This window comes from Fonsecaea pedrosoi (assembly GCF_000835455.1).
Source record: "Fonsecaea pedrosoi CBS 271.37 unplaced genomic scaffold supercont1.1, whole genome shotgun sequence".
Classification (NCBI taxonomy): Eukaryota; Fungi; Ascomycota; class Eurotiomycetes; order Chaetothyriales; family Herpotrichiellaceae; genus Fonsecaea; species Fonsecaea pedrosoi.
This window is the reverse complement of record NW_013550615.1, coordinates 5,234,634-5,258,983: the sequence shown is the minus strand read 5'-3', so window position 1 is coordinate 5,258,983 and position 24,350 is coordinate 5,234,634. Positions and strand designations below refer to the sequence as shown.

General features: G+C 50.1%; 10 protein-coding genes across 10 annotated transcripts; 5 read left to right on the top strand and 5 right to left on the bottom strand.

Moving 5' to 3' along the window:
* Window positions 1-227: 227 nt before the first annotated feature.
* Z517_01925 (ribosomal RNA large subunit methyltransferase J) lies at window positions 228-2,796 on the bottom strand (the record flags this gene model as incomplete). Its single annotated transcript, XM_013434881.1, has 2 exons — window positions 228-2,695; window positions 2,760-2,796. 2 exons carry the CDS (start codon window positions 2,794-2,796, stop codon window positions 228-230), a joined length of 2,505 nt encoding a protein of 834 aa, XP_013290335.1.
* A 516-nt stretch (window positions 2,797-3,312) lies between these two features.
* Z517_01924 (50S ribosomal protein L4) lies at window positions 3,313-4,391 on the bottom strand (the record flags this gene model as incomplete). The annotated part of the gene is made up of 2 exons (XM_013434880.1): window positions 3,313-4,257; window positions 4,311-4,391. The coding sequence occupies 2 exons, from the start codon at window positions 4,389-4,391 to the stop codon at window positions 3,313-3,315; spliced, it is 1,026 nt and encodes a 341-aa protein (XP_013290334.1).
* A 1,201-nt stretch (window positions 4,392-5,592) lies between these two features.
* On the top strand, window positions 5,593-8,608 carry Z517_01923 (uncharacterized protein; the record flags this gene model as incomplete). Its single annotated transcript, XM_013434879.1, has 3 exons — window positions 5,593-6,800; window positions 6,847-7,215; window positions 7,267-8,608. 3 exons carry the CDS (start codon window positions 5,593-5,595, stop codon window positions 8,606-8,608), a joined length of 2,919 nt encoding a protein of 972 aa, XP_013290333.1.
* Window positions 8,609-9,501: 893 nt separating this feature from the next.
* Z517_01922 (uncharacterized protein) lies at window positions 9,502-10,148 on the top strand (the record flags this gene model as incomplete). Its single annotated transcript, XM_013434878.1, has 2 exons — window positions 9,502-9,926; window positions 9,983-10,148. 2 exons carry the CDS (start codon window positions 9,502-9,504, stop codon window positions 10,146-10,148), a joined length of 591 nt encoding a protein of 196 aa, XP_013290332.1.
* Window positions 10,149-12,521: 2,373 nt separating this feature from the next.
* On the bottom strand, window positions 12,522-14,027 carry Z517_01921 (uncharacterized protein; the record flags this gene model as incomplete). The annotated part of the gene is made up of 1 exon (XM_013434877.1): window positions 12,522-14,027. One exon carries the CDS (start codon window positions 14,025-14,027, stop codon window positions 12,522-12,524), a length of 1,506 nt encoding a protein of 501 aa, XP_013290331.1.
* A 1,772-nt stretch (window positions 14,028-15,799) lies between these two features.
* On the top strand, window positions 15,800-18,329 carry Z517_01920 (uncharacterized protein; the record flags this gene model as incomplete). Its single annotated transcript, XM_013434876.1, has 4 exons — window positions 15,800-16,493; window positions 16,699-17,405; window positions 17,459-17,918; window positions 18,124-18,329. 4 exons carry the CDS (start codon window positions 15,800-15,802, stop codon window positions 18,327-18,329), a joined length of 2,067 nt encoding a protein of 688 aa, XP_013290330.1.
* A 662-nt stretch (window positions 18,330-18,991) lies between these two features.
* On the top strand, window positions 18,992-20,387 carry Z517_01919 (phosphopyruvate hydratase; the record flags this gene model as incomplete). The annotated part of the gene is made up of 2 exons (XM_013434875.1): window positions 18,992-19,375; window positions 19,431-20,387. The coding sequence occupies 2 exons, from the start codon at window positions 18,992-18,994 to the stop codon at window positions 20,385-20,387; spliced, it is 1,341 nt and encodes a 446-aa protein (XP_013290329.1).
* Window positions 20,388-20,557: 170 nt separating this feature from the next.
* Window positions 20,558-21,640, bottom strand: Z517_01918 (uncharacterized protein; the record flags this gene model as incomplete). Its single annotated transcript, XM_013434874.1, has 4 exons — window positions 20,558-20,753; window positions 20,847-21,190; window positions 21,249-21,368; window positions 21,446-21,640. The coding sequence occupies 4 exons, from the start codon at window positions 21,638-21,640 to the stop codon at window positions 20,558-20,560; spliced, it is 855 nt and encodes a 284-aa protein (XP_013290328.1).
* A 364-nt stretch (window positions 21,641-22,004) lies between these two features.
* Window positions 22,005-22,367, top strand: Z517_01917 (uncharacterized protein; the record flags this gene model as incomplete). Its single annotated transcript, XM_013434873.1, has 1 exon — window positions 22,005-22,367. One exon carries the CDS (start codon window positions 22,005-22,007, stop codon window positions 22,365-22,367), a length of 363 nt encoding a protein of 120 aa, XP_013290327.1.
* A 586-nt stretch (window positions 22,368-22,953) lies between these two features.
* On the bottom strand, window positions 22,954-24,047 carry Z517_01916 (uncharacterized protein; the record flags this gene model as incomplete). The annotated part of the gene is made up of 2 exons (XM_013434872.1): window positions 22,954-23,416; window positions 23,470-24,047. The coding sequence occupies 2 exons, from the start codon at window positions 24,045-24,047 to the stop codon at window positions 22,954-22,956; spliced, it is 1,041 nt and encodes a 346-aa protein (XP_013290326.1).
* Between the last annotated feature and the right edge of the window lie 303 nt (window positions 24,048-24,350).

Here is a 24,350-nt window from a genome sequence, read left to right as displayed (position 1 = left end):
TGTACTATCAATAAAACCCGCAGATTATGGAACAGTTTTGGTTCCTTTTCTGGCCGGCGCAATCCCAATCCTATGGGGATAGAGACTATGGTATAAGAAGGAACGCGATGGGCATCGCAAATAAAACTGTCAAAACAGGTCGTCAAATCAATCAACAAGAAGTTGACCAAAGCGTGGCTTCCGTTGTCGTCTATAAGTGCTATGGATGTATAGCTAGACGGAGGTCCCTACTTCTTCAACTTCTTCTTGAGCCTCTTCTCGGCCCTCACGTCCTTCTTCAACCGGGCGTCCACAATCTTGTATTTGCCCTTGACGCCCCTCGGCCGTCCAGCGACGCCGCGATTCGCACCTCTCGCGACCACCAGCTTAACCTTCTCCTTTGGTCTCCCCTTCTTGGCCGCGCGGGCCATCATCCTCGAAATAGTCGAGGCCTTGTCCTTTTCGCTCACGCCCTCGTCTTCTAGTAACAGTGCGGATTTCTTGCGAAGCTTCTCCAGCCGCTGAGCTGCTTTCATCTTCTTCCGCCCTTTGGCCTCTAGGACCTTCTTGATGGGCCGGGCATTCAACGCGCGCAGCTTTTCCTTGATTGCCGCCGCGGCGGCCTTCGTGATCGGTCTAATGGGGCGAGAATGTCGGTCTTCGTCGTCCAAGAACCAGTCGGGGAGACCGTCAGTATCGCGGAAGGTGTATTTGTTGAAATTGTCGTCGATCAGGTCTTTGGCTGTGGTTTCCTTAGTTGCGAGGGAGTGTGCAAGCGTCATGGCTTCCGCGGTGATGATGTCGACGTCCAAATGGCCGGATGGTGTCAATGGGTCTTCGGGTCGCGGAGGCTTTGTAGTGGAAGAGGTAGATGGTTTAATCGTAGCCTCAGCCTCGGATTCGGATTCATCATCTGCGGATTGAGACGACGGTCGTTGTTTGTTCAATGCTGGCTTGAGGGACTTGTCTTGCTGCTCTTTTGATGTACGGGCCTTCGCGGCTGTCCGCTCTGCGTGGTCTGACGAGTCGTCGTCCATCTCAATTGCACTGTCCTTGTCCAGGTCTTCTTGTTCATCGTCAATGCCCAAATCCTGGAAAATGTCTTGGTCGAAAAACATGGCCGCCTTGGCTGAAAGACCATCACTTTTCGGGATTTGTTTCATGGGGTAGCCGTCCTCTTCGTCATCATAGTCGGCGTCAGTGACTCCATCGGCAGATGTGGCGTCGTCATCGGATAGACCTTCCCATTCATCGGTTTCCTTTTCTCTTCTCGCTCGCTTTGCTCGTGCTTTGGCGTCCGCTTCCTCCCGCCTTTGCTGATAGGATTCGTACATGAAGTCTAGTTCCCTTTCGAGCCTGTCACCAGCGTCGTCATCATCACTCTCGGAGCCAAGCTCTGAGTCTCCCGACCCAGAGTCCTCCTCGTCCTCCATGTCGTTATTGCCAATCTCGCCAGAGCCCCGAACCTTGTCAGCTGTTTGGATGCTGAACATGGTCCCATCCGCCCCAGGGGCACTCTGCTCCAATCCAATGTCAAACGGCGCAGTCATGTGCATCTGCATCCGGACAATCTCTTTTCGCTTCCTCTCGTTCTCTTTGCGTCGTTCTTTCCTCTTCTCCTTGCTGTCTCGATCCTTCAATTTCTGCAGCTCTTCTTGAAGTTTGAGTTCTTCGTCCATCGACTCGACCTGTGCCACCTCTTCTCCGTCCTGCTCTTGGGTCTGTATTTCCTGCTCTTGTTTTCTAGCTTTACTCGACAAGCCAAACTGGTCGCGGACTTTCAGCCGCCACCGAAGTAACGTCCGGAACTCTTTCTTTCCTAGCACCTTCAAGTCTGCGCAGCATTGTCTGATTTCGGCTGTCGTCTCGGGAAGTCGACTTATTGTAGCTAATGCGAGATCGCCGTTGGGTGGCTGCTCGAAACTTAGTTTGTTCATGGAGCCTAAAATCGCAATCGGGTCTGTCGTGTGGATGAAATCGGTGACAGGGACTTCTTTATGTTGTGTCCAGTCGCCTTCTTCATAACCTTCTCTTTTCCTTTTCTTCTTTTCGGGGTTGAAGACTTTGGCTTCGTTGTTCGGTGTGGGCTCCTGCACCTCCGCAAAAACATGTTTCGGGTCCAAAAACTTGGGATCCAGTCTCTTTGGTGCCTTGAAACCTCTGCATACCACGAAGATTTCCGCAGACACGTTCCTGGACGAAGGTGGTTTTGTAGCCTCGACCGATGTGAACAGCTGTTTGAACACCCAAAGCAGCGCGTTGTAGTCCTTGGACCGAAACACCTTTGTGACAAATGTGCCTCCTTCTTTCAGAAATTCTGTCGCCAATTTCATTGACTGCAGAACTAACTCCGCCTGCGAGAAAGCGTCTTGTACCCAGGCCACACCAACGTTGGGTGCCCCATCATGCAGCACTGTGTCGGCCTTCATATGTTTTAGGTGCTGCCGAATAGTCGCTCGACATTTGTCCGTGGTGATATCGCTCTGAAAGGAGATGACTCGAGGTATGGGTTTAATGGGAGCCAGATCCACACCGACAATCAGGCTCTGCGCAGGCATTGTCTCTGCTGCGACTTGACACCAAGATCCCGGTGCGGCGCACAGATCCAGCAGCACCCGACTCTTCTCCAGGAACCCATATTTCTTGTTCAGCTGGATCAACTTGAACGCCGCTCGTGCCCGGTAGCCTTTTTCTTTGGCGAGTTTGTACCATTTGTCTGAGAGAGGGAGTCAGCCACTTTTTCCCGCGCAGTATTGCCAGATCGATGGTGGAACACATACCAAGCCGTCCTTTGCCGTGCTTTTTTTGGATCGCCATGGCGGATGACCGTCTAGAGACTCACTCGTAGCGCCTTCGTCAATGTTGGCCCCAGAAATTTAGGACCAGAGTGCACAACCTAGACAAGTATCTCAGAGGGCCACCACATTTTGCAACACTGGACAAAGAAAATTCGAGCCAAGATCGGATAGGTCCACAGCGGGGGCTCCATCTACGCTAGGGGTCTAGTGGCGCTGCTTTGTCAAACGGGTAGCGGCCTGGACATTCATTGGTCTCAATAGAACCAATCCAGTTCTCAGCAAAAGCAGCATGGCTGTTCTAACTGTCGTACATATCGAAGAGATTGGAGTAATACTTCAGTGTGGATGACCAGTCCTTATGATGTTGACTACGTAAACTCGTGTTATGCTTCTGGATTTCTGTTTCATAATAGCTGAACAGCGAGTCGTCTCACCGGCATTGAGGACACATTGCCATCGAGGGTAGAATAGAAACAGAGGTCGAGAAATACATCCCAGTTTGCGCCTGAGGCCTACATAGATTGAAGGACTATTCTCACAAATACTGTACAACCTTCTCAGGCACCTGAAGCTTATTCGCAAGCTTCACATCCTTCAACGCTTTCTCATACGTGAACACTGTTCCGTTCTCCTTGAATGTCTGTTCCTTACACAGCAAACTGAGCAGGGCAGATCTCTCAATCACTACCCGCCCGCTGGTGAGGAGGTCCTTGACATCCACGTCCTCGATGTCTTTCAGATCTCCATGCTCGCCAATCGTTTCCATCTCTTCAAAGATTCGTGCTCCACTTGATTCAGGCGTACTTGTGACGAGGAGGCTGCGGCCGTACCCCTGGCCCCAGCAATTGGCCTCGAAAATGTTATTGAGAAACCGTGCGCCGTTTCCCGTTGGCAGATTGATCTTGTCATTGAGAATGATCAGCTCGTTCCTCCTGAAACGGTAACTTAGCGCGATTCGAAAGGCCTGGTGGTAGACTTTCTTCTGTAACTCGGACGAGAAATCTCTGGGCTTTGGACCAAAGGCGACACCACCTCCTCTTCTGATCGGGGACTTCTTGTCCCTCACACGAGCACGGCCTGTACCTTTCTGCTGGTACAGCTTGCGATTGGACCCATGGACTTCAAAACGCCATTTTGTGCTCGCCGTTCCCTGGCGTGTCGCGTCCGCTTCATAGATGACAGCGCGATGAAGAAGGTCTCTGCGCAAAGGAGCGTCAAGGTATCGTGAGCCGTACAGAGCATAACGAGCAGGTTCGATGTGAGGCCACGAATACAGGGTCGCTAGTACCGGATGGTCTAGAGCATGGAGCTCGGCGGAGGACGGAGAGGTCGACAAGCCGGGAGTGGGCGAGGTTACAATGGAGAGATTTCCTAGGTGAAACGAATCACGACTTGTTACAGAGTCCGTTGTGAGGGTGGAAACAGGTGGCTGAGTTTGAGAAGCGATTGTTCGACAACCTAGCCTCGGTGCCAGGCATTGCTATACACGAGTTAACAACAGCCACTACAGCACAATTGGGGAGGATTTCGTACTGTCAAGGGATCGGCGACATTTAGCTGGTTGAATCTTCTCGCGAGCCCCAGCAGACTGCGCGATGCCGATGTGTGCTGCATCAATTGAACTGGGCAACTGGTATCAAGACCGGCTAGATGCTGACCAACCACTTCACTTTGTGAATGATGGAAGAAGGACAGAACATGTACTAAATCATTGCGAAGTTGGAGTTCACGCGTAAAATAATAGCTGCGAAGTTGCGCCAGAAGTTTTTGGTCGTCACGTGACGCAGCCTTGTCGGGTCACGTTTTCGCCAACTGTCTCAGCCTTCTAATGTTCTGTCTAGTTGTGGGAGACGAGGTTCCACTCCAAAGTTGATCTCTACCTAGTTAAATAAGATATTGGGTCTATTTGAGACTACTTTCACAATTTGATGAAGTCGTGCCTACCCATACCGTATCAGGGTCAAGGCTCAGCCAAATTTCGACCCTGCGGTTCTACAGCTGGTTGGATCCATATCCTGTTCGTGCATTGAGATCTGCAGAGGCTGCCGCTGCTTGCCGGGGGACTCCACACCGAAGATATTGCGGCAAGAGTTCTACTTGTATCGAGTTGCCGATGAGAAGAATTTTCTCCTTGAGAAGTCCAGTATCCGCTGGTTGAATCCCGGTCCGCGGGAGGTGGCGGAGAAGCCGATATGCCGTTTATCCAGCAGAGCCAAGTGCCTACTTGAGTACTTGCCTAGACTGCTAGGTTCAGGACGCCCCGGGGGAAGTCTGAGGTACTCCGTAGTTGCTACTCCATGTTTTCTGTGCTCCCAGACTTATTAATCAGACAAGCCTTGTGCAGCCCCTGTACGACCCTACATGATGGCTAAGTGGGGGATGCCCACTCTCGTCAGATCCTCTCCTCTCGGTAGCCTCATGTGCCTCATCCAAATTCTCATTGCATCTCGTTTACATTGAGTCACAGTCGTTCTAGGATACTGACCTTTCCCGTCCAGCAGTTTCACATACCTCTTGAACCTTTGCAATTCCAACCCAACCGGCCCTAACCCTCCCTCAAACGTTTATCAGCACAGACCTTCACCCCGCTGCGCGACAATCCCAAAGCTTTTGACCTAATCGAACTATTCTTTCCATGAAGCAAAAAGCCGCGGAGCGCATCAGCCCATGCTCTCAGCGTCTGAACTTGGGCCTCATTCATCCTGCAGAACCTGTTCACTAGTGGAGAATGCTCCTGCGATGGCTACACACCACTAGCCCACATGTCGCGATAACGACCGATAGATGAAACAACTATTCCCCGATAACGATAATGATGGAAGGGGATATCAAAGCGGAGCAAGTTCAACATCCGAGTCCCCTAGAGGATATATTGGAGCACACAGACGTTTCGGCGCAGCCATCGGCTAAAGGCAAGAACAAGAGCAAGGATAAGGATTCTGGAGGCGCCGCTACGAAAAGGCGATGTGTGAGCACGGCTTGCATTGCCTGCCGTAAAAGGAAGAGCAAGTGTGATGGCAATTTGCCCAAATGCGCTGCTTGCGCATCGGTCTACTTGACTGAATGTGAATATGCGCCACACACCGACCATCGGCGCAAAGGGGTTTACAAAAAGGATGTTGATGCCTCCAAGACCAAGAATTCCACTCTCCAGATCCTCATACAGGCTATCCTGAATGCTGAGGAGGAGGATGTCATGGATCTAGTCCGGCAGATACGGACATGCGACAACCTAGAAGAACTTGCGGTTACCATAGACGCTCAAGAGAAAGGCCTGATGGAGGGACACGATGACTCTCCAATGTATGAGGCCGAATCCGGCGTACCGAAATTTGAAGCCGAACTTTCTGGGAAGATGGGCGATCTGATGCTAGACGGGTCTGTCAAATTCATTGGGGGAACGTCGAATTTGATCTGGCTTCCTGAGGAATATGAACATCGAGGCACACACAGCTCACCAACTTACCAGCGGGTCGTGGTGCGACCTCACGAAGAGGCTGTTCTTTCATGGACGATTGTCACCCAAGACAAAGAGGCAATTCTCCATTTTATGAACATGTACTTTTGCTGGCACTACGCCTTTTTCACGACCTTGGCTAAGGAACTTTTCTATCGAGATTTCCTCACCGGGACATCCTCACAGTACTGCTCACCTCTCCTTGTCAATGTTATGCTAGCGCTCGGTTGCCACTTCTCATCTCGGCCTGAAGCAAGAGCAGATCCAGCGGATTCTGGGACCACTGGTGACCACTTCTTTGCAGAAGCTAAAAGGCTCCTGTACGAGAACGACGAGTTTGCCAACGCGAAACTATGTACAGTCCAGGCTCTGGCTTTGATGTCCGTTAGAGAAGCCGGATGCGGTCATGAAAGCAAGGGATGGGTATACAGTGGCATGAGTTTTCGAATGGCTTGTGATCTCGGATTGAACGTGGATACGGTGCCTATCAATGAAATGTCACGCTTGACAGATGAGGACATTGATGCGAGGCGGATAACCTTCTGGGGTTGTTTCCTCTTTGACAAGTGAGAATCTTTGCTTCAACAACACACTTTTGCTAACTGGTATCAGGTGCTGGTCTAACTACCTGGGGCGGCAACCTCAACTTTTAACGCCAAACATCACCATGAAGAAGCCCGACGTGTTCCCATCGGAAGACAGTGAAATGTGGTCGCCGTATACAGACTCGGGCATCATTCAGGCCCATGCGCAACCGGCGCGTACCAGAGCTGTTGCATTGCAACTGTCTAAACTGGCCGAGATTTCCAGCGATCTCCTGACATCCTTCTATAATCCGCAGATGCTCGATAAACCTCCTCCAAGACAAACCGAACTCAAACGACTAAGCGATCTACATACTAGATTGGAAGCGTGGAAGCAAGGGTTGCCGCCTGAACTGGAACCGAGGGAGGGTCAGCTCCCCCAGGTCCTGCTGATGCAGTATGTCTCTGAAGTTCCATAAGCCTCAAGAGGCGTACTGACTAAAGACAGTATGTTTTACCAACTCTTGTATCTTCATCTATATCGACCGTTCCTGAAGTACACCCGAACGACCTCACCACTTCCAGCACACGTATCCCCGAGAAAGTACTGTACTCAGGGAGCCACAGCAATTTCTAAGCTTTTTCGACTGTACAAGCGAACACATGGTCTTCGACAAATATGTAACATTGCAATCTATATTGTACATTCAGCCTGTACGATTCATTTGTTGAATCTACCAGACAAAAACGCTCGCAGAGATATCATCCACGGCGTCAAACATCTGGAGGAAATGGGGGAATGTTGGACAGCCGCCCGGCGAACGCTCAGAGTTTTGCATCTATGTGCCGACAGGTGGAGTATTGAAATGCCCGAGGAGGCGGAAATGGTTTATACAAGGCTTCGGGCGAAATGGGGTCTCGCAGCGAGTGCACCTTCACCGGTGTCGCCCGAGTCTCTGGCAAACATGGCACAGCAAATTGTGTCACAGCCAGTGCCTGACTTGATGGCGATCAATGTTCAAAGGCAACAGCAGTCGCAAGCTCAGCGTGGGACTTCAATGTCACAGTATGCAGGCGGATATTCCGCGCCCATGGCTGCCTCACCCACAGAGGCGATTGACTCCAGACGAACATCCGGAGCACCGTCCATGCCACCACAGTCCACAGCCGAGCTTTCTCGAGACTCTCGTCGTATTCGGGCTTCAACTTACCTTACCAAAGCACAACAAGATGCATGGAATGCACACCAAGCTCGAATCGCAGCCAACGCAGCTGCGACATCCTCTAACCAAGCAGGGACTGCTGGCGACCAGAATGCCGCCAGATTGTTTGGTGGAGTTGAAAGTCTGATTGAGGAGACACAAGACTGGTTCTTTAAGGATCAGAACCAATTGGCCGTGGGTTTCGAAAACTGGGGGTCTGAGCCGCCAGATTGGGGAACCCTAGATCTGAGCTTCTTTGACACACCAGAAACGGGCAGCAGTACAAACGCGAATACGAATGGTAACTCACCGTCTTACAATGGACTGCAGTACTCGTATGATTCGGGGGGAGGAGACGGAGGAACCAACCCGGGCGTCGTGACAAGCCAGGCCGGATACGGATTTGGACTTACCGGAGACAGGTATCCAACCACTACCGACACGGATATTGATGGCTTTCCCACGAACGGAACGAATGGAATGAACGGTTTAATGAGACCAGGCATGAGCTTACAGTTAGGAATGAATATGGATACGAGCGGGAACGGTTCATTGGCGACTGGCATGGGAAATCTAGGTATGGGCGGGCCTGGAGCTTCTAAACGCTCTTCTCAGATTCAAGGATTTGATGATGAGGCATATTATTGATGTACACCTTTGGTTCCATGATTTTTATGGGGGTACAAGCCCAGATGGGTCGAGACGTGAAGAGATGAATATACGTTCAACGAAGCTGCTAGGATACCAAGCGCTGGGGAGAATTGGGAGGTCTCTGTGCTTTAACCTGGAGGCAAATTTAACCTCAGTGTTCTTCAAGTGCTGTATCAGGTGGACTAGGCTTCGTCGTGTTCAATGAGCAACAACATTGTAATTCCTCAATAGAAGTCTTCGCCATGACTCGGTCTAAGATACTCCACCTCCAGCTTATACTTCTTAGCAGGAATGTGAACAATTTTGGAAATATTTGCGGAATCAGTACCCGCTCCACGTTTGCAATGGAGGAGAAGTGTTGGATCTTGTCTACTGTAAGAAAGCTGGCCCCGGGGTTGGCGGAGGTCGACAGAATCACTCTGTTACTCCTTCGCCGGGGTTGAGACCACGCACTACAATTCTAGGGCCTGGGGAAAAGGTGGAATGACTGCAGTGACGGGATGTATATGTGAGCATAAGATGGGTTTACAACTCGCCGCTTATTCGGGAGAATGGTTGTCGAATGTGGAACGTCGCTGCATTAATCCGTCGCAGCCGCTGCTCCCCTCAGTGATCTGCATCACCTATGCAATGATATATCGCTAAGCATGTATAGATTGATCAAATAATCGACACATCAGTCCACAGCCGGAATACAGACAGGTCTTGTGATACAATGCACCGACTTGAGGAAGGTCTGTCTATCATCCGTCTCTTCCACTGCTGCCGATTGACGGGCATGGGAGGTTACAAACCGAGGATGGAATATATAAAATCTCCCGACATTGTAGAGACGGGCTTGGAAATCACTTCGAACTTGCTTCAAGCAATTGAGAATTCCAGTTTGCAACATGAAGTTTCGTCGCAGCCTGAGACTGCCCCGAGCCGATAACTCTGGGCTGTCCAACACCTCCTTCACCCGACTGCGCATCGTTCTTTTCATGGTCAACTTCATCAAATGGGCGAGCGCCTGCATTGTGATGGCTATTGTATCTTACTTTATTCACGATTATTCGAGGGATTTACATACAACATATCAAGAGATCATTGCTTGCACCTGCATCGGTTTCTTCTTGCCCACCATCCCCCTGGCATTTCACAAACGCTTCACAGTTCAACTCATCCCCTTGGACTACATCTACTCCCATCTGTGGGTGACCGCATTCATTTTTGCCGCGGAAGACTACAACCGACACCCTTGCTCCAGCGTCTCGCCACCAGGAGTCAGAAAATGCTCGCTGAAGTACGCGCTTGAGTCTTGGTGCATTATTGCTGTGTACGTGTGGTTTGCTCTCCGCAATTGGAAGCACTGCTAATGTCGCGAGGTCCTAGCTCTTTTTGCGTCTTCTCCACGATTGTTCAGGTCTTGATATACAGAAGTGAACGGGACGTCCGTCACTCGATGCTCCTAGAAAAGACCCGTCAATCTGTGGAAACAACAGATGGTGTACAGGACACTACTGGCCCGGAAGGGGTTGAGCCCGTCGGTCAGGCATAAGCTTCATGGCCAAGCAAATTGAGGTGCAGATGCCGTGAAAATCAGAAAACAGGGCCTCATACCCTTTTGGAGGGGCTAGGGCACCTAATTGAGCGAATGAAGGTTTCTGTATGTGATTATCAGGGTTCATTTTTCTATGACGGTTGTCGTTCATCTCGCTTGGTAGCGTCTAGTCAAACAGTACTCGGTAATAGTAATAGCAGCGAAACTACTAACAGGTGGTTCTCACACGGCCTCATACTGTTCTTCGACGTCCTTTTGCACCGAGAGAGTTTCTTGCAAGTAGAAATCGAACGTAATACATGAGTAAATCTTGCTCACGAAATGGGCTTCCAACCAGAACCTCGGTGACGTTTGACCCGCGCCAAGACATGTTCGCGTCGACGCGTATCGGAACGATACGCCCAGCCACGTGATTGTATTTGGTTAGATCTGGTATGGCGCTTCATACTCGGTACAGTACCGAGAAAATGATAAGTCATCTCAAGCGGAGAGGCATCACGTGCACCTTCCTCCTCAGGCTAGGTAGTACTCGCCGGAAAAGACGGATCCCTCGGGTCATTAGGAATGCCCTGAAACAACCATGATTCAGAGCGCTAGGACCGATTCAATGTGAGCTTTGTGGCTCAGGCCTGCACCGTGAACGACACCAGGCGACGGATGTATCGCAAGCGATCTTCTGAATCCCTTTCCACTGTGGACTTATAGTCCGTATATGGCCACGACTTCGAAGAAAAGATCCCTCAAGTATGCATTGGAGTGAGAGGCCGAACTGTTTGGCAGATCTGTGCTGCGCATACGTCGCATGCAAGGGGCTATCAAATTGTCTTTCCAATGGTCATCCTGGAGTATTTCTTGCTGCTTTCATCGGGCATCTATTTGTCAGTCTCGCGAGTCTATTCTGGCCCTCTTCCTCGAATGGTACGTATACACAAGGCTCTGGAAGACTGATGAAATCCCTTCATTTCCAAAGAAAATCACTAACCCCGTGGTCAGGTGGTGCCGAAAGATTAGAGGCAGTCGTCCTGTCTTGTTCGACATGTGCGTTGCTCTGCGCAGAACACAAGTACCAAAAGTCTCTCACAATCTACTTGTCCATTGCTGCCCTTTTCCTGGGCATCAACCTATATATGGTAGCCTGCCTCATGGAGGTTAGGGATGTGTGGTGCTGTCAAAGTGTGATAGCTCTGTCGCCGATGATCGTCTTCTGCTGCAATATGCACTATTTGGAAGCAAGGCGTCGAAAGCCTCGACGCAGAGTGAAGGGAGTCAGAGCAGGCTTTCTTGCAACCAACACCACTTACGGGATAGAATGCCTACGGCAGGAATGTCGCAACCGGAAAATCCTGAACACAATGTCGCAGAGGATGGTTCCCGCCGCCCTGGGATTGAGTCTTCTGGGGTTTCCTGACTTCGTCCCGGACGGTGGTCTACATTTTCTTGTACAGGACTTCCATCTCGAGAGTCACACGTGGTGGTTTCACCTGTTAGCTGGCCAAAGATGGTGGTGAGTGTCTCTCCTCTCCCAGAGCTTGACATCCATCTGTCGTGATAGTGACATTGCTCCAGGCACTTAAGCATTGCTCTAGCGCACTATGTCAACATGACTTGGAGTATATGGATTAACTACTGTCGTGAAGGGAAACAAGACGATGTTGAGCTGATTTGGCCATCCTTTCTTACTACTTTGCCGTCGATTGAAAGATCTGTCCACGCAAAAGGCGCTACCTTCAAGTAGGTCTTGCTTGCTTCAAAGACAACTTAGATTCGAAAGCAGATCCTTCTCGGGTTGTAGACAGTGAATTTAACGACGATGGTCAGATATTGACTGGTTGGATGCGCTGCGGCTTAAGTGCAGTGTACATTAAGAACCAATTTTAGATCGGGTCGATATTCAACGTCGACAATATCGGCATTGAAGATACCCAGAAGATTGCGCTTTCACCGGTGGCCCACTTCTCCCTTGTTCTAATCTGGTTTCACGCATTACGATTGGAACAAAGTACCGAGTCTGTTGCAGGTGGTTGCTCTAGTCACGACCGAAGCAATGACAATTGGACTTCCCCAGACCGTAGTTCATGATCACGGTCAGTATCGGAAGAGAGAATGTTTCATTTCCAATTTTTCAAGAGTGCCGTAACGAGGACTTAATAGCAGATCGTTCAGGACGCGACTAATGTCTCCGTATCTAGTTATTTTATCGTTTCAGACTTTTGATATCTAGAAAACTGCCGTGAACGTCAATTGCAGACGCCGCCGCCTTGATCGCCGTTTACTCTATGACTGGCGAACTCAAACATCAGAAGAGCTTTAGCCCACTATCTTTATGTTGGATGAAGGGGTAAAAAAAGTCCCCCCCCCCCCCGGCTTTCCTCAGGCTATTGTTCTCGATGAGCAGTGTTGGGTATAGCCTACCGTCCAAATCATGGTGCCCATAATCACGATCTGAAAGGCCAGCGCGACACCAATGCTGATGATGCCGTAGATCCAGGCATGCTTCCTTTGTAAACTATTCAACTCACCCACCCAAGTGCTGACGGTGGTGACACAGCCACAGAAACCGAGCATGACGCCCTGTAGGACCGCACATGGTGCGGAATTGAAGTCAGAAATGTCCGCCATGATTGAGCTGGCATGTTGTAGGTCCATACACATGGCTTCGATGATCGTCCCAAAGATATTGGCAACGAAGGTCCCCAATGGAAATCCTGTTATGCGGCCGTTGAGGGCTTTAGACAGATAGAATCGAAGCAAAGTGCCAGGGGGGGCAAGTACAATGGCGAATAACACTTGATAACGCCATTCGTCCTCTGGAGGCCAGATGCAGATCACAACCGCACCCAGCCAACATCCCCAGCCCAGTGGGATTGAGATTGGGTCAAGAATTCGGTGGAGAATGGTGGTGGGAAGTGATGGTATTATCGTTTGGAGAGCCACGGCCAAATGGGCACCGGATTTAAGGGCTGCCAGGCTGACAGCGCTCTGTATGATCAGGATCCCTACCAGGGCCATGAAAGAATATCCACCTGAGCGTGAATGCATCTGCTCCTGGGATATACTGTGGAATGGAGATGTTGCTGCGGATGGTGGCAGCTGATTTGTGAGGGCGAAGACGGCATCGGTGATGAACGTTGAAAAGGACGTGAAGCTGCCGCAAAACCCAGTTGCCAATCCAACGTATAAGGGCAGAGTCTTTTTCACCTTGTCCACCTCGTTGTGAAAAGTTTCGGAATCAGTGTCGACCTTGACAGCATACCGGAACAGAGATCGATCCTCCAGCAAAAGACCCAGAAAAAGGGAACCCCCAAGATTGGCCCAAAGGACAGGAGATGGAAAGACGCTATAAGGATATACCGATATAGCCTGAACCCCGAGGCGAGCCAGCGTTCCTAGCATAGAAAAGAAGATCATCCAACTAATTGCACAGAGCTCCGTGTATGCTATAACCGTTTTTGACTGCCTTGAGGGCTTTTCTTCTTGCGGTCGCGTCGATGACACTTGCGAGGTTGAGGAACCTGAGAATCGCGAGTCATCTGTCGACCCTAGAATGAAATCCTGCTCGTCTGCGCGGGTTCGGCTAGGGATAGGCGCAGGTATCGCGAGCTCCGTCAATTCTCCATTCTCTCCGAGGTTCCAGTGGGCTACTGAGTGCCTGTGGGCCATCTGTTCGCCTGTTTCGAAAGCCTCGCGGCTCATGTCTCCAGGTTGTTCCACAGGTTGAGGGATAGTCAGTTCCGACAACACAGCATCATCGCCATCTGCCTGCGACTGTGGGTTTTGAGCCGACTCTAACTGCTGCTCTTCTAAACAGCTGCACATATCATGGCCGGGTTGACCACCTCGGGTACGAGTGGTTGAGACATGGCCTGGCAGAGGCATGGCACACTTTGTTCTGGCAACAGAGACAAATGCAGATGACAACGAGACAAGAGTCGTCATGAGGCTTGACGCCACGATCTGGCTTTATTAGCTACACGCTATCTCCCCCTATCCGATCTCCGATTCACCATGTCACGGGTCGAGCGGGAAACACGGAAAGAAGCAATTCCCAGCTTTCCATCTCCCTCTCACCAGGTGGCACTGGTCTAAACAGATTTTGAGGCTTTGGGAGAGGTCCTATTTTTTGACAATACCTGGAAACCAGGAATGTACCACTCTCAACTCAGTGCAGCAGAGTGTCTAATAATCTCGCTCAGAGCCTCAAGTCGCGAGGGTGATTGGAACACAGCATAATGTTCAAGAATGAACTGCGCTACCTCTCCTTCCATTCCTTCTTGCCTGTGTTAAGGCTTCAAGGTTATCACTGACCCACGGGAGCTGAATTGTAGATCAGGCGTTCTCCGCTATAGACTCATGTCAAGCGGCCCTCGGCTCAGAATCCTGTTTTCAGTATGTATAATACGAGCTGAAGACTACCACGCTACCTGATTCTCTTCTCCCCTGGACAATGAGGACACGACAACTTAACGCATTTGCTTAACTTCATCTGTACCCCAAGCTTATTCACGCTTGCAAGATGCAGAAAATGATCAGCTCGTGCAATTATGTAGATCTTCACCTGTCTGGCCATTTCAGGGTCTTTTGTTCCATTGTACATCGAATGAGGTTCCAGCACTCAAACAGCGACAACATTACCTACTTATATCCATCGTAGAGACAATATCTCTGTCATCCGTAACGCAAAATCATTCGCCAAACACTATCAGGGAATACTTGAACCACATCTGTTGACACCTGTGACTGAGCTTGGGAGAATCGACCGTTCGGGTAGGTTGAGATGGATCGAATGAGATTGACGTATTCGCCCTCGTCCTTGTTGGGATCCCATGCGTTTCTGCTGGCTGACCGTTCTCGAAGGTCTGTTTCCGCCTGTTCCGGCTTATGCGTGTGTTCCTGAAGGCGTTGTGGGGCTGCCATTGCTCCCCGCAGAAAACCTGGTCTAAATGAAATCATGATGCCTCCAATGGCTACGACAGTATTCCGTAGAGCACGAGCTCTCGTGACGTCCCAGCTATCGCACTTCGCTTTTTTCAGAAGGTGAAGGTCCACTCATATATGGGTATTTAATGGCCATTTTACGTTCAACCAGGTAGTGTTGGCACCAGTAGACTTAAACCAACTCGAGGAAGATCCATGTATTGTACCTCAGAGGCAGGGGTAATTTCGTTACCACTCGCTAGAATGTAAGCTGTTGATGGTCGAAGCCAAATTCCTCGGCAGTCCATGGAAGTCCCGACTGAAGTTAAGCGACGTGCTGAATAAATGAGCCTGAGACGACAGATGTGTATCTTACTACAGGTTCGTCGTTACCGCTGCTTCCGGACACGAAAACACAGGATGTCGAAAAATGCCGCCCACCACGCCCATACAGGGTCGATGAGAACTGGCGGCCCATGACGTCATCCGGATTGATTCGAAACAAAGTATTATGTTTATGTACCCGGCATTGGTGCCACTCCATAACCCGAACGAATTCCCGCCGCATCCAATGTTCCGACAACGGAAGTGTCCCAACAGATGGCCACAATTTCGTCTTTGAAGCGACGACGCGTCTCACGCGCTTGCGACAGTTGCCGCACCCTGAAAGCAAAGGTAAAGCCATGCCTGATGTTGTACGATGCTATTTGTTATCTTGGAGGGCTGGAGCTGATATGTTTGCCTTAAAGTGCGATGGCAACCATCCGACTTGTGGACGCTGCGCTGGCTATGGATATGCCTGTCGCTGGAATGAGGGTCGGATTCGAAAGTCTGGCTCCGATGGCCATGATGCGAATCTGAATCAGCTCTCTATGGAGACTGACGGCCGAAAAGTAAGAGATGCAATTGCCATATACGAAAGCTTGATTGCATACCTGCGCAAAAACCTGTCTCGGGATGAGTGCAAGGTGGTCGACTTGCGACTTGCATCAATTCAGCTTCCCAACTACTTAGCAAAGCAGACTGGAAATGATGCCACAAGTGTCCCACCGTCGCCAGAGCAGGATGTGGCTGGTGATTGCCACCCCACGGCCTTCCGACGGTACTTAGGTGAGGCCAGTGACATTCGCTTTTTCCATGCTATGGAATCGGCCCTTTGCCAGCAAACCGAATTTGTCCAGCAAGAAGATAATCCCGAGGCGCGAGTCGAGAGCTATGAACAAGAAGGCCCTCGCCAGCAGCCTTTGGAGCAGAACCAGGGGTCCTTGCCGCCTCGGGCCATTGCGGACAGTTTCGTCGACATATACTTCTCTACTATCCATATTGCTTATCCCTTCATCTCGCAACCAGATTTCAGGCGAACATACGAATCTTTCTGGCGATCAGACTCACTGGAGGGGTTCCGGGGCCCCTGGCTATCTTTGCTGTGTAAGTGCATTTCTAAGAAGGATCGCCAAACAGTTCGGAAGATTTCTTGTATGTCAGTCGTCTTTGGCGGCTCCCCCGAAACAGATATGCAGGTGCTGGTCGCCAGTGTACCTAAAACGTCTTGGCCCTATCTCAGAATCCTCGATTGTGCAATCTTTTTGAACCTGTAGATGGCTTCAATTAAAGAACACTAACTTTTCCTTAGTGACCATCTTCGCCATCGGTTCCTGTTACACGGGGATCGCCGAAGCCGAAGGGGGAACTTCCAATCCGCAGACGTCTTGTCAGCATCAACGTCATTTCGATCGCGCGATAGCTATTGCGCAAAACTATAGCTCGCACCATACGGTCGACCATGTTTGTGCTCTCCTCGCTCAATGTTTCTATCTGCTGGCCACTTGTCAGACCGACCGATGTTGGACAACACTGGGTTCGGCTGTCCGAATTGCCCAAAGCATTGGTCTCCACGTTGAAGATGCTCATCGCACGGGTGGTGGAAATGACCTGGCGCCACAAGAAATGTGTCGTCGAGTTTGGTACTCCATATTTGTGCTGGATCGTCTCCTGGCGTTGCAATTGGGACGTCCACCAGCTATTAGCGAGGAAGGCTTCGATGTCCAGCTTCCGTCTCAACAGTCGGACGTCGACTTGGCCAGCCCAAGTAGTCAGCATGGCACGCACGGGACAGACTGGGTGGGAGACTACTTTATTGAAATGATCAAGTTCTCGGAAATAATTGGAAGAGTATTCGAGAGTCTGTACGGACCAAGAAGAGCCGAGGACCCCGTTTTGATCCTGTCACACATCGATCGTTTAGATGACGAATTGTCTCAATGGCGATCCAACTTGCGGCGAAATTTGAGATTCGATCTGTCTCATACATTTGAAAAGTCGATTGTCTACAAAAGACAGGTACGTATCCATGTACGAAGCCAAACAGTATGTTTTATTGATACGAAGACCAGCGAAATATGCTTGCTGTAAAGTTCTACAACCTTCAAGCGCTGATTCACCGGCCCCTATTATCACCCGCCAAATTACTGGGAACGGTTCCCAACCCTGTGGTATTTTATCAAGCAGAAGGCGGCCGCATCTCAATGTCTCAAAGAAAGTGCATCGTTGCTGCGCAACACACTGCAAAACTACTCCACAATCTCGACGACAAGAAGAGCCTCGTTTATGGCTTTCCCTGGTGGCAGATGATATCATGTCTCATTTGTGCCAGTTCAATCCTTCTTGTTGCAAGCATTTGCGTGGATCTGGATTCAGACAAAGAAGTCTTCAGAGACATAGACTGGGCAGCGGTGGACGAAGATGCCGAAGTTTGCCTAAAGGTCTGTCAAGCTCTCAGCTCCAACTCAAATGCAGCAAGGCTGGCGAGCGACATGATGCAAAGGCTCAAGAAAACAAGGACGATCTCCAAAGGTGAGTACTACATCCATCCCAACAACGAGCAGCTGTGCCCTTGCTGCTTACCGTTGCATTCTCGTCATGGTGACAAGGCATCCGTGTCTGTCTCTGACTGAATCCCGCGGCTATTGCGTCAGGGAGTCCTATATTCATCATGCTCAAAGTCTTCCCTTTACGCTCCTACAGAATCTTGTTCTAACTAACGGCTTGCTCGTCTTAGGGGGGACGATGAAATGTGTTGCATTCGGGGCTGTCCCTACGGCAGAGAATGGGACCGATAATATATCAAATACACTACCATCCGACGATCTCTTCCAGGCCACAATGCCGTCACAGCTTGACTCTATGGGACTAAGTCAAGAGTCTTTCAACCTCATGTTCCAGACCATGCCCTACGAGGTCTCAGAGCCGGTAATGTGTAAGTGATTCTCAAGCAAATTTCCCCGACAGCGACAGAGGCATTCCACTTAGAACGAAATCAATCCCTATCGAGCTGTCATTCTTTCGATCCCTGCGTAGCCTTTCACTCGCATATACTTCAAGCTAACACGCTTTACGCATTGGCAGGGTCGGCACAATTTGTGAATGCAGCTTACAACCCCTTCCTACAGCCTTCGGAGACTTAGATCTGGGATATTGTGTGATGTTGAAAAACAGAAGATGTGTTCTTGTCGTGTGACAAAGGCAAATAGTTCGAATTGGAACAATTTTAGTTCCTTTGCGCCCGTCTTATGCTCAAGATGGGTTGGCATATGCTTATCCTTGGGTCACATCTTGCGGGCCACTTCACCTATGAGATTCGTGCGCCCAATCATTCGCACAGTCGTTATTTTAAGATGGCGATGGGGCGTCAAGATCAGCCCACTCCACGGGAAGAAAATCAGACTACTATCCCGGCCGTACCGTGTTTGCCTATTAGACCCTAACAACGTGAGGACATCGCCCTCAGGTAAGGTAACGCGCTATATTATATATATTCGATGCTTCTACGTTCTTTGATCAATCTAAATGGAACCGCTAACGCGCAGACAAAGAGCATTGAAAATCTGCAGTCTCTCGTGATTACGCGTGTGTTCATTGCTTCAAAGATGCCGACCATATTGACATCTGTGAAAGCGTTTCAACGTCTCGACTCGCGGGGCAAGCCCACTGTGCAAGTCGAGGTGGAAACAAAAGACGGAAAATTCCGCGCCATTGTGCCGTCGGGCGCCTCCAAAGGAGACTATGAGGCGATCGAGCTGCGTGACGGGGGTGAGGCATACGGAGGAGCTGGAGTCCAGCAAGCCGTCCGAAACGTGCGAGAGACTATCGGTCCTGCGCTTCTCGAAAAGCAGTATGATCTGGAAATGGGGTTGAAAGAGATCGACAGCTTCATGATCAAGCTGGACGGCTCCTCGGATAAGAGTGCCCTGGGCTCCAATGCTATTCTCGGTGTCAGCATGGCTTGTGCCAGGGCATGTGCAGCTGCGAAGGTGAGCCCGCAGGGTTCGGAGTAATCAAACAGACTGCTGACGAGTCATTGGCTAGGAAATGCCATTATATGACTTTCTGGCCAGCGAGCTTCAATCATCACCAATGCATCACATTGTTCCGGTGCCTTTCTTCAACGTTCTCAATGGTGGCGTTCACTCGGGGAATACAATGGCATTTCAAGAATTCATGATTGCGCCGATTGGTGCTACCTCCATCACTCAGGGCATCCAATGGGCGAGCGAGGTGTATCAGACATTGAGATCAATCATCATCGAAAAGTTCGGGAAAGCAGCTATTGGCATTGGCGATGAAGGGGGTTTCGCGCCGCCCATAACTCAACCTACCGAAGCATTGGATCTAATAATGTCCGCCATCAAGGACGCAGGACATGAAGGGAAGATCAACATCGGCATTGATCCGGCCTCGTCGGAATTCTTCGGCGATGGACACTACGACTTGGGCTTCAAGTCCAACAAGCCAAACAGACTCAGCAGCACGGAACTGGCAGATCTGTACAGAAGTCTCGTCGACAAGTATCCAATCGTCTTGCTGGAAGACCCTTTTGCGCAAGACGATTGGGAGTCATGGAAACGTTTTCACGTGGTTTCAAAGATTGACAATATCGAGTTAGTGGGCGATGACCTCTTAGCGACCAACCTCGTACGAATCGAGAAAGCCGCAGAAGCTGACGCGTGCGACTCCCTGCTCTTAAAGGTCAACCAGATCGGCACAGTCAGTGAATCTCTCGCGGCGACAAAACGGGCGTACGAACTTGGCTGGGCCGTCTTCGTGTCTCATCGCTCCGGGGAAACAACAGACGACTTCATCGCAGATCTTGCAGTGGGCATCGGCTGTGGCCATCTGAAAGCCGGTGCACCCTGTCGCGGTGAGAGGGTGGCCAAGTACAACCGGCTAATGGATATCGAAGAGGAATTGCAGGCACGGAAAGTTGACTTTTCCTACGCTGGAGAGTCGTTTCGGTATGCCTATTCCCAGGCTAAGTTCGCATGATTTTTCCCACAAACTTTAACGTCAGCCGAGTCCAGAACTTGCTGAGTACATACTCAACCATCATCATATCTTTGGTAGATTCAGGATGTTATGCATTTTTTTCTGGGAAGCGTTCATAGAAGCCGGCATGGAATATGTGGCCAAGAGGAACTTGAGCTGATATACGCAATTTACATCTTTACGAAGAACCATTTATCCAAATTCCCGTCCGTCGATCGATGTTCATCGTCCTCTACGGGATTGGCGAAACCCGACAATCTGTGGCTTTCGTCTCCCCTGACAAGACTTATTTTCCCTGGAGATGTCTTGCCATCAATCAGTCTTTCCCATGCCCTTTGGCATTCCTGGACTATTGACATGGCGTAACTAGGGGTCTCGTCAGATACCTTTGTGCGTTTGTGGCATGCACGGGCACGGTAGAACAAAGGGTTCTTAACGTGTTAACAGGAAGAAACTCACTTTCGATCTCTAAATTCTCCATTCAAGGCGACTTTATTGGGCTCTTTGCCGTCGGGAACCTTGTATAACCTGAACCAGTCTCGGGTCGCATCCAGGAGACCCGGAAAATGTTGTTGTATATCTGCGATGCCGTTTACCTTTCTGGCGCAAGGATCGTTGATATCGATAACGATGATCTTCCAGTCTGTTGCACCTTCGTCCAGGAGAGCCATTACCCCAAGAACCTTTACACGCTTGATCTGGCCGGTATAAGCAATTTCCTCGCCGATTTCAAGGGCATCAAGAGGATCGTTATCGCCTGGGTGCTTGGTGTCTGGATGTATGTGGGAGGGATCTTCCCAGGTCTGGACGAGTCAATGGTTCGAGCTCTGTAAACGCTGCACTGGACGGCCCGGTACTTACTCCTGGGAGAGCACCATAGTTCCAGATGTAGCCTTTGTAAGGAAAAACATTTCGTACAAAGCGGGCTCTGCCCTCCCTGATGTCCTGTTTTATCGGGTTGAATGCCTCATTCCGAGAAATCTGTCGGCATTACTGTCAGTGACCCATCTACATATCCGTGATCTTTGCCCGGCCAGCAATTTCTCTCTAATACATACCTCGAACTTCGCGTTGGACCACCGAGGTATTTCTACCACCATGTTCAAGCTCTGCTTGTCACCATCACCGTACAACGGTACGTCGTGCCAAATCGAAACGGGTGACCCATTGCTCGAGAAATATAACCGATACTCCAAAGAGTCAGGAGCGCCCACCGCGCTGAGAGTATAACCATCCAATTGTATCTTACGCATATTGATTGATATAGTACAAGGCTAGCAGCCAAAAGCTGAGTGACAGAGTATGCCAAAGTTCTCTTTCAAACGATCTTGTATGCCATGCCTAGGTAGAGAGCAGTGGCGTCACAGAAAGTTACAAGTCAGGGGACTTCACCTGCCAGGCCTGTCCACCCGGACCGCGCGGAAATGTAATTTAGTCTCATGCACTCACCATGTGAGAAGGTTCCCCACAATGATCAGGTGAGAAGGCTTTCTTATTGAAGGCGAGCAAAGTCGAGACACCAGTCGTGCTTATAGTCTAGGCAAGATATCTTCCGTTCGAGAATTTCAGCTGTTAACAAAGAACTCTGTTAAACAAGGAAATGACGCAAGGAGAATCATGTGGAAGAAAATCCGTGCCTTTTTCAAACTGGAACGATCTTCTCAGCCATCGAAAGATCAGCGCCAGTCCGACACTCTTGGAAGCCTAAGTGAACTCGCAATGCCTCCGCCTATTGAGAATCGCCACGATTCTGAAGTCTATCGCCACCACACTCTGGAGGAAAACATTGAACGAAGTTCACAGGGTGAAGACATTGATGCTGAGGATGGAGAAGAAGATATTCTTGTTCGCCATCACACCCTCGAAGAGAATCTCGCGCTCGCGAAAGATCTTACTCGGGAGATGAACCGACAGTCGCAGGAACTTCGTCGCCTCTCCTCTGAACACCACCGTGCCTCAAGCTCTGGGACAATGACTTGAAATGCGTCGAGCACGCAAGACTAAGGCGTGAGAGGGAAGGAACAACACAAACATCACGTGTTTGGTTTCCATCAGAAAACGCCTTGGCACTGCAGGACAAACATATTTCTCAGAATTCTTCGCAACCTCGCAGGATATTGATACTTGATTGTTACAAATGGTTACATTGAATCCGGATGAGATATAGATAGGCCTGCATCACCAATTTGGCTGAATCAAAGCATCCCCTTCCATGTCCAGCGAGCGTCCTATGCCGTGGTGACATTTACAACCGCCCACCTCGTTGCCAATGGGGTGCGCGAAGCGTCTACGGTTAACGGACGCGGTGTTTGACGACTGCAGCAGCCCACAGCAATCAATCAACAGCGACTCGGTCAAGGGCTACCGGAATTCGTCGATAATATTTACTTCCTGGATCTCGTATACTCTGCATGGGTTTGATCATGAAGGCTAGAGCATTGGTAGAACTTGTTAATGCTTTATGAGCCCCATGTCTCAAAAGACCTCCTCAAGATAGAACTCTATGCCTCTTAATACGGACTCCCTCGAATCATTCCAGTCAAGCTTGTTTCTTCCAATCAAATCTCTAGCCCAACCGATACCGCTCCCGACTGGAACTCAGCCGACGGTTCGAAAACTCTCCCGGACTTGCATCCACCGCACTTTCCAAAGACGCTGGCTCTGCCTCAATGCTTGCACGCCTCATCCTTCTCGAGGAAGGCCGGAGCATGATCTCTCCATGCTTTTCACCATCCCGAGGCAGCCCTTCACTTGCAGCAGTACTTTCTCGCTCGAGTTCACCCTCCTCCATCTCTTCACGTTCAATCTCTCCTTCTTCCGCCTTTTCCAGCGCTGAATCTTCTTCGGCATGAACGAATGTTGCACCAGGGGCCCACCAATGAAGCGGATAACGACGACGCCCGACATTATTGATGATTACAGCCCATCCGAGCATAATGAGGGATGAGGCAAGAACAGTGGGCAAGTATCGCCACGATAACGTTACCACGTCCGATTGAACCGCCGCATTGAGACCCGTAGCACCGGCGCTGCGCAACAGTTAATATGTGTGTCCTTTGGCACCTCTTCAGACACCACTCACGGAGGATGAGCCGTTCCCGTGATCAGCATGGCGAGGAGTGAAGTTGCCATGGACAGTCCTCCGTTGATAAAAGTCGAAGGATGAAAATGGGTGTTCTCCAGGTATCCCTGATAACTCGCGTTCAAGACCCACAACCTGGTAATTGCGGTTCCTACCAGAGCCGAGATGAAGTGACCCAAGACAAAATTTCGTGGTTGCGCTACTGGAGACTCGATGACCCCGAAAAGCAGAACGGCGGACGCACCAAATGACGTAATGATAGTAGGTGTGTGATAGATGTCGCGAAAAGCGGTGCTGGTTGACATGATTGCCTCGATGAGAAGGATGCCGCCGAAAGCGCCAATCCAACCAAAAACCCAGACTTCAAGCCGGAGTGGGATTTTCTCCAACCATGAGAATGGCGGAAATGGCAAAGGCTCATATGGAGGCTCAGCGTTTGGCGGTCGATAACCTGTGAACCGGGAAATAATCAGTGGCAGATCAGCTCGGTAGTCCCTCCGGAACTTGATGCTATGAGGAGTCCTCTGTGTTCTCTTTTGCATAGGCTGTCTCTCCCCATTTCGACTGGTCTGCTGCATCTTGATGCTTATATCTTGAATTGACTTGTGATGAATTTCATGGTCTTAATAGTTTCGGTGCTGTTAAATCCTCTGGTCTCTGAAGAAGAGGTAGAAGGATATATAGACGCGACTGCATGATGTAACACCTGCTCTGGTTATTCAGATTGATCGTCCGAAAGCTCCTCATACTTCAATGAAATGGGTCACATTTGGACGTCGTCTTCGAGACACTACTGTTAGTGGTGCAGTATTGGATGAAGAGCCTTGTTGCCAGGCGACATAATAGTTTACCTCGGATCGACCGGGCAGAACGGTCCAGTG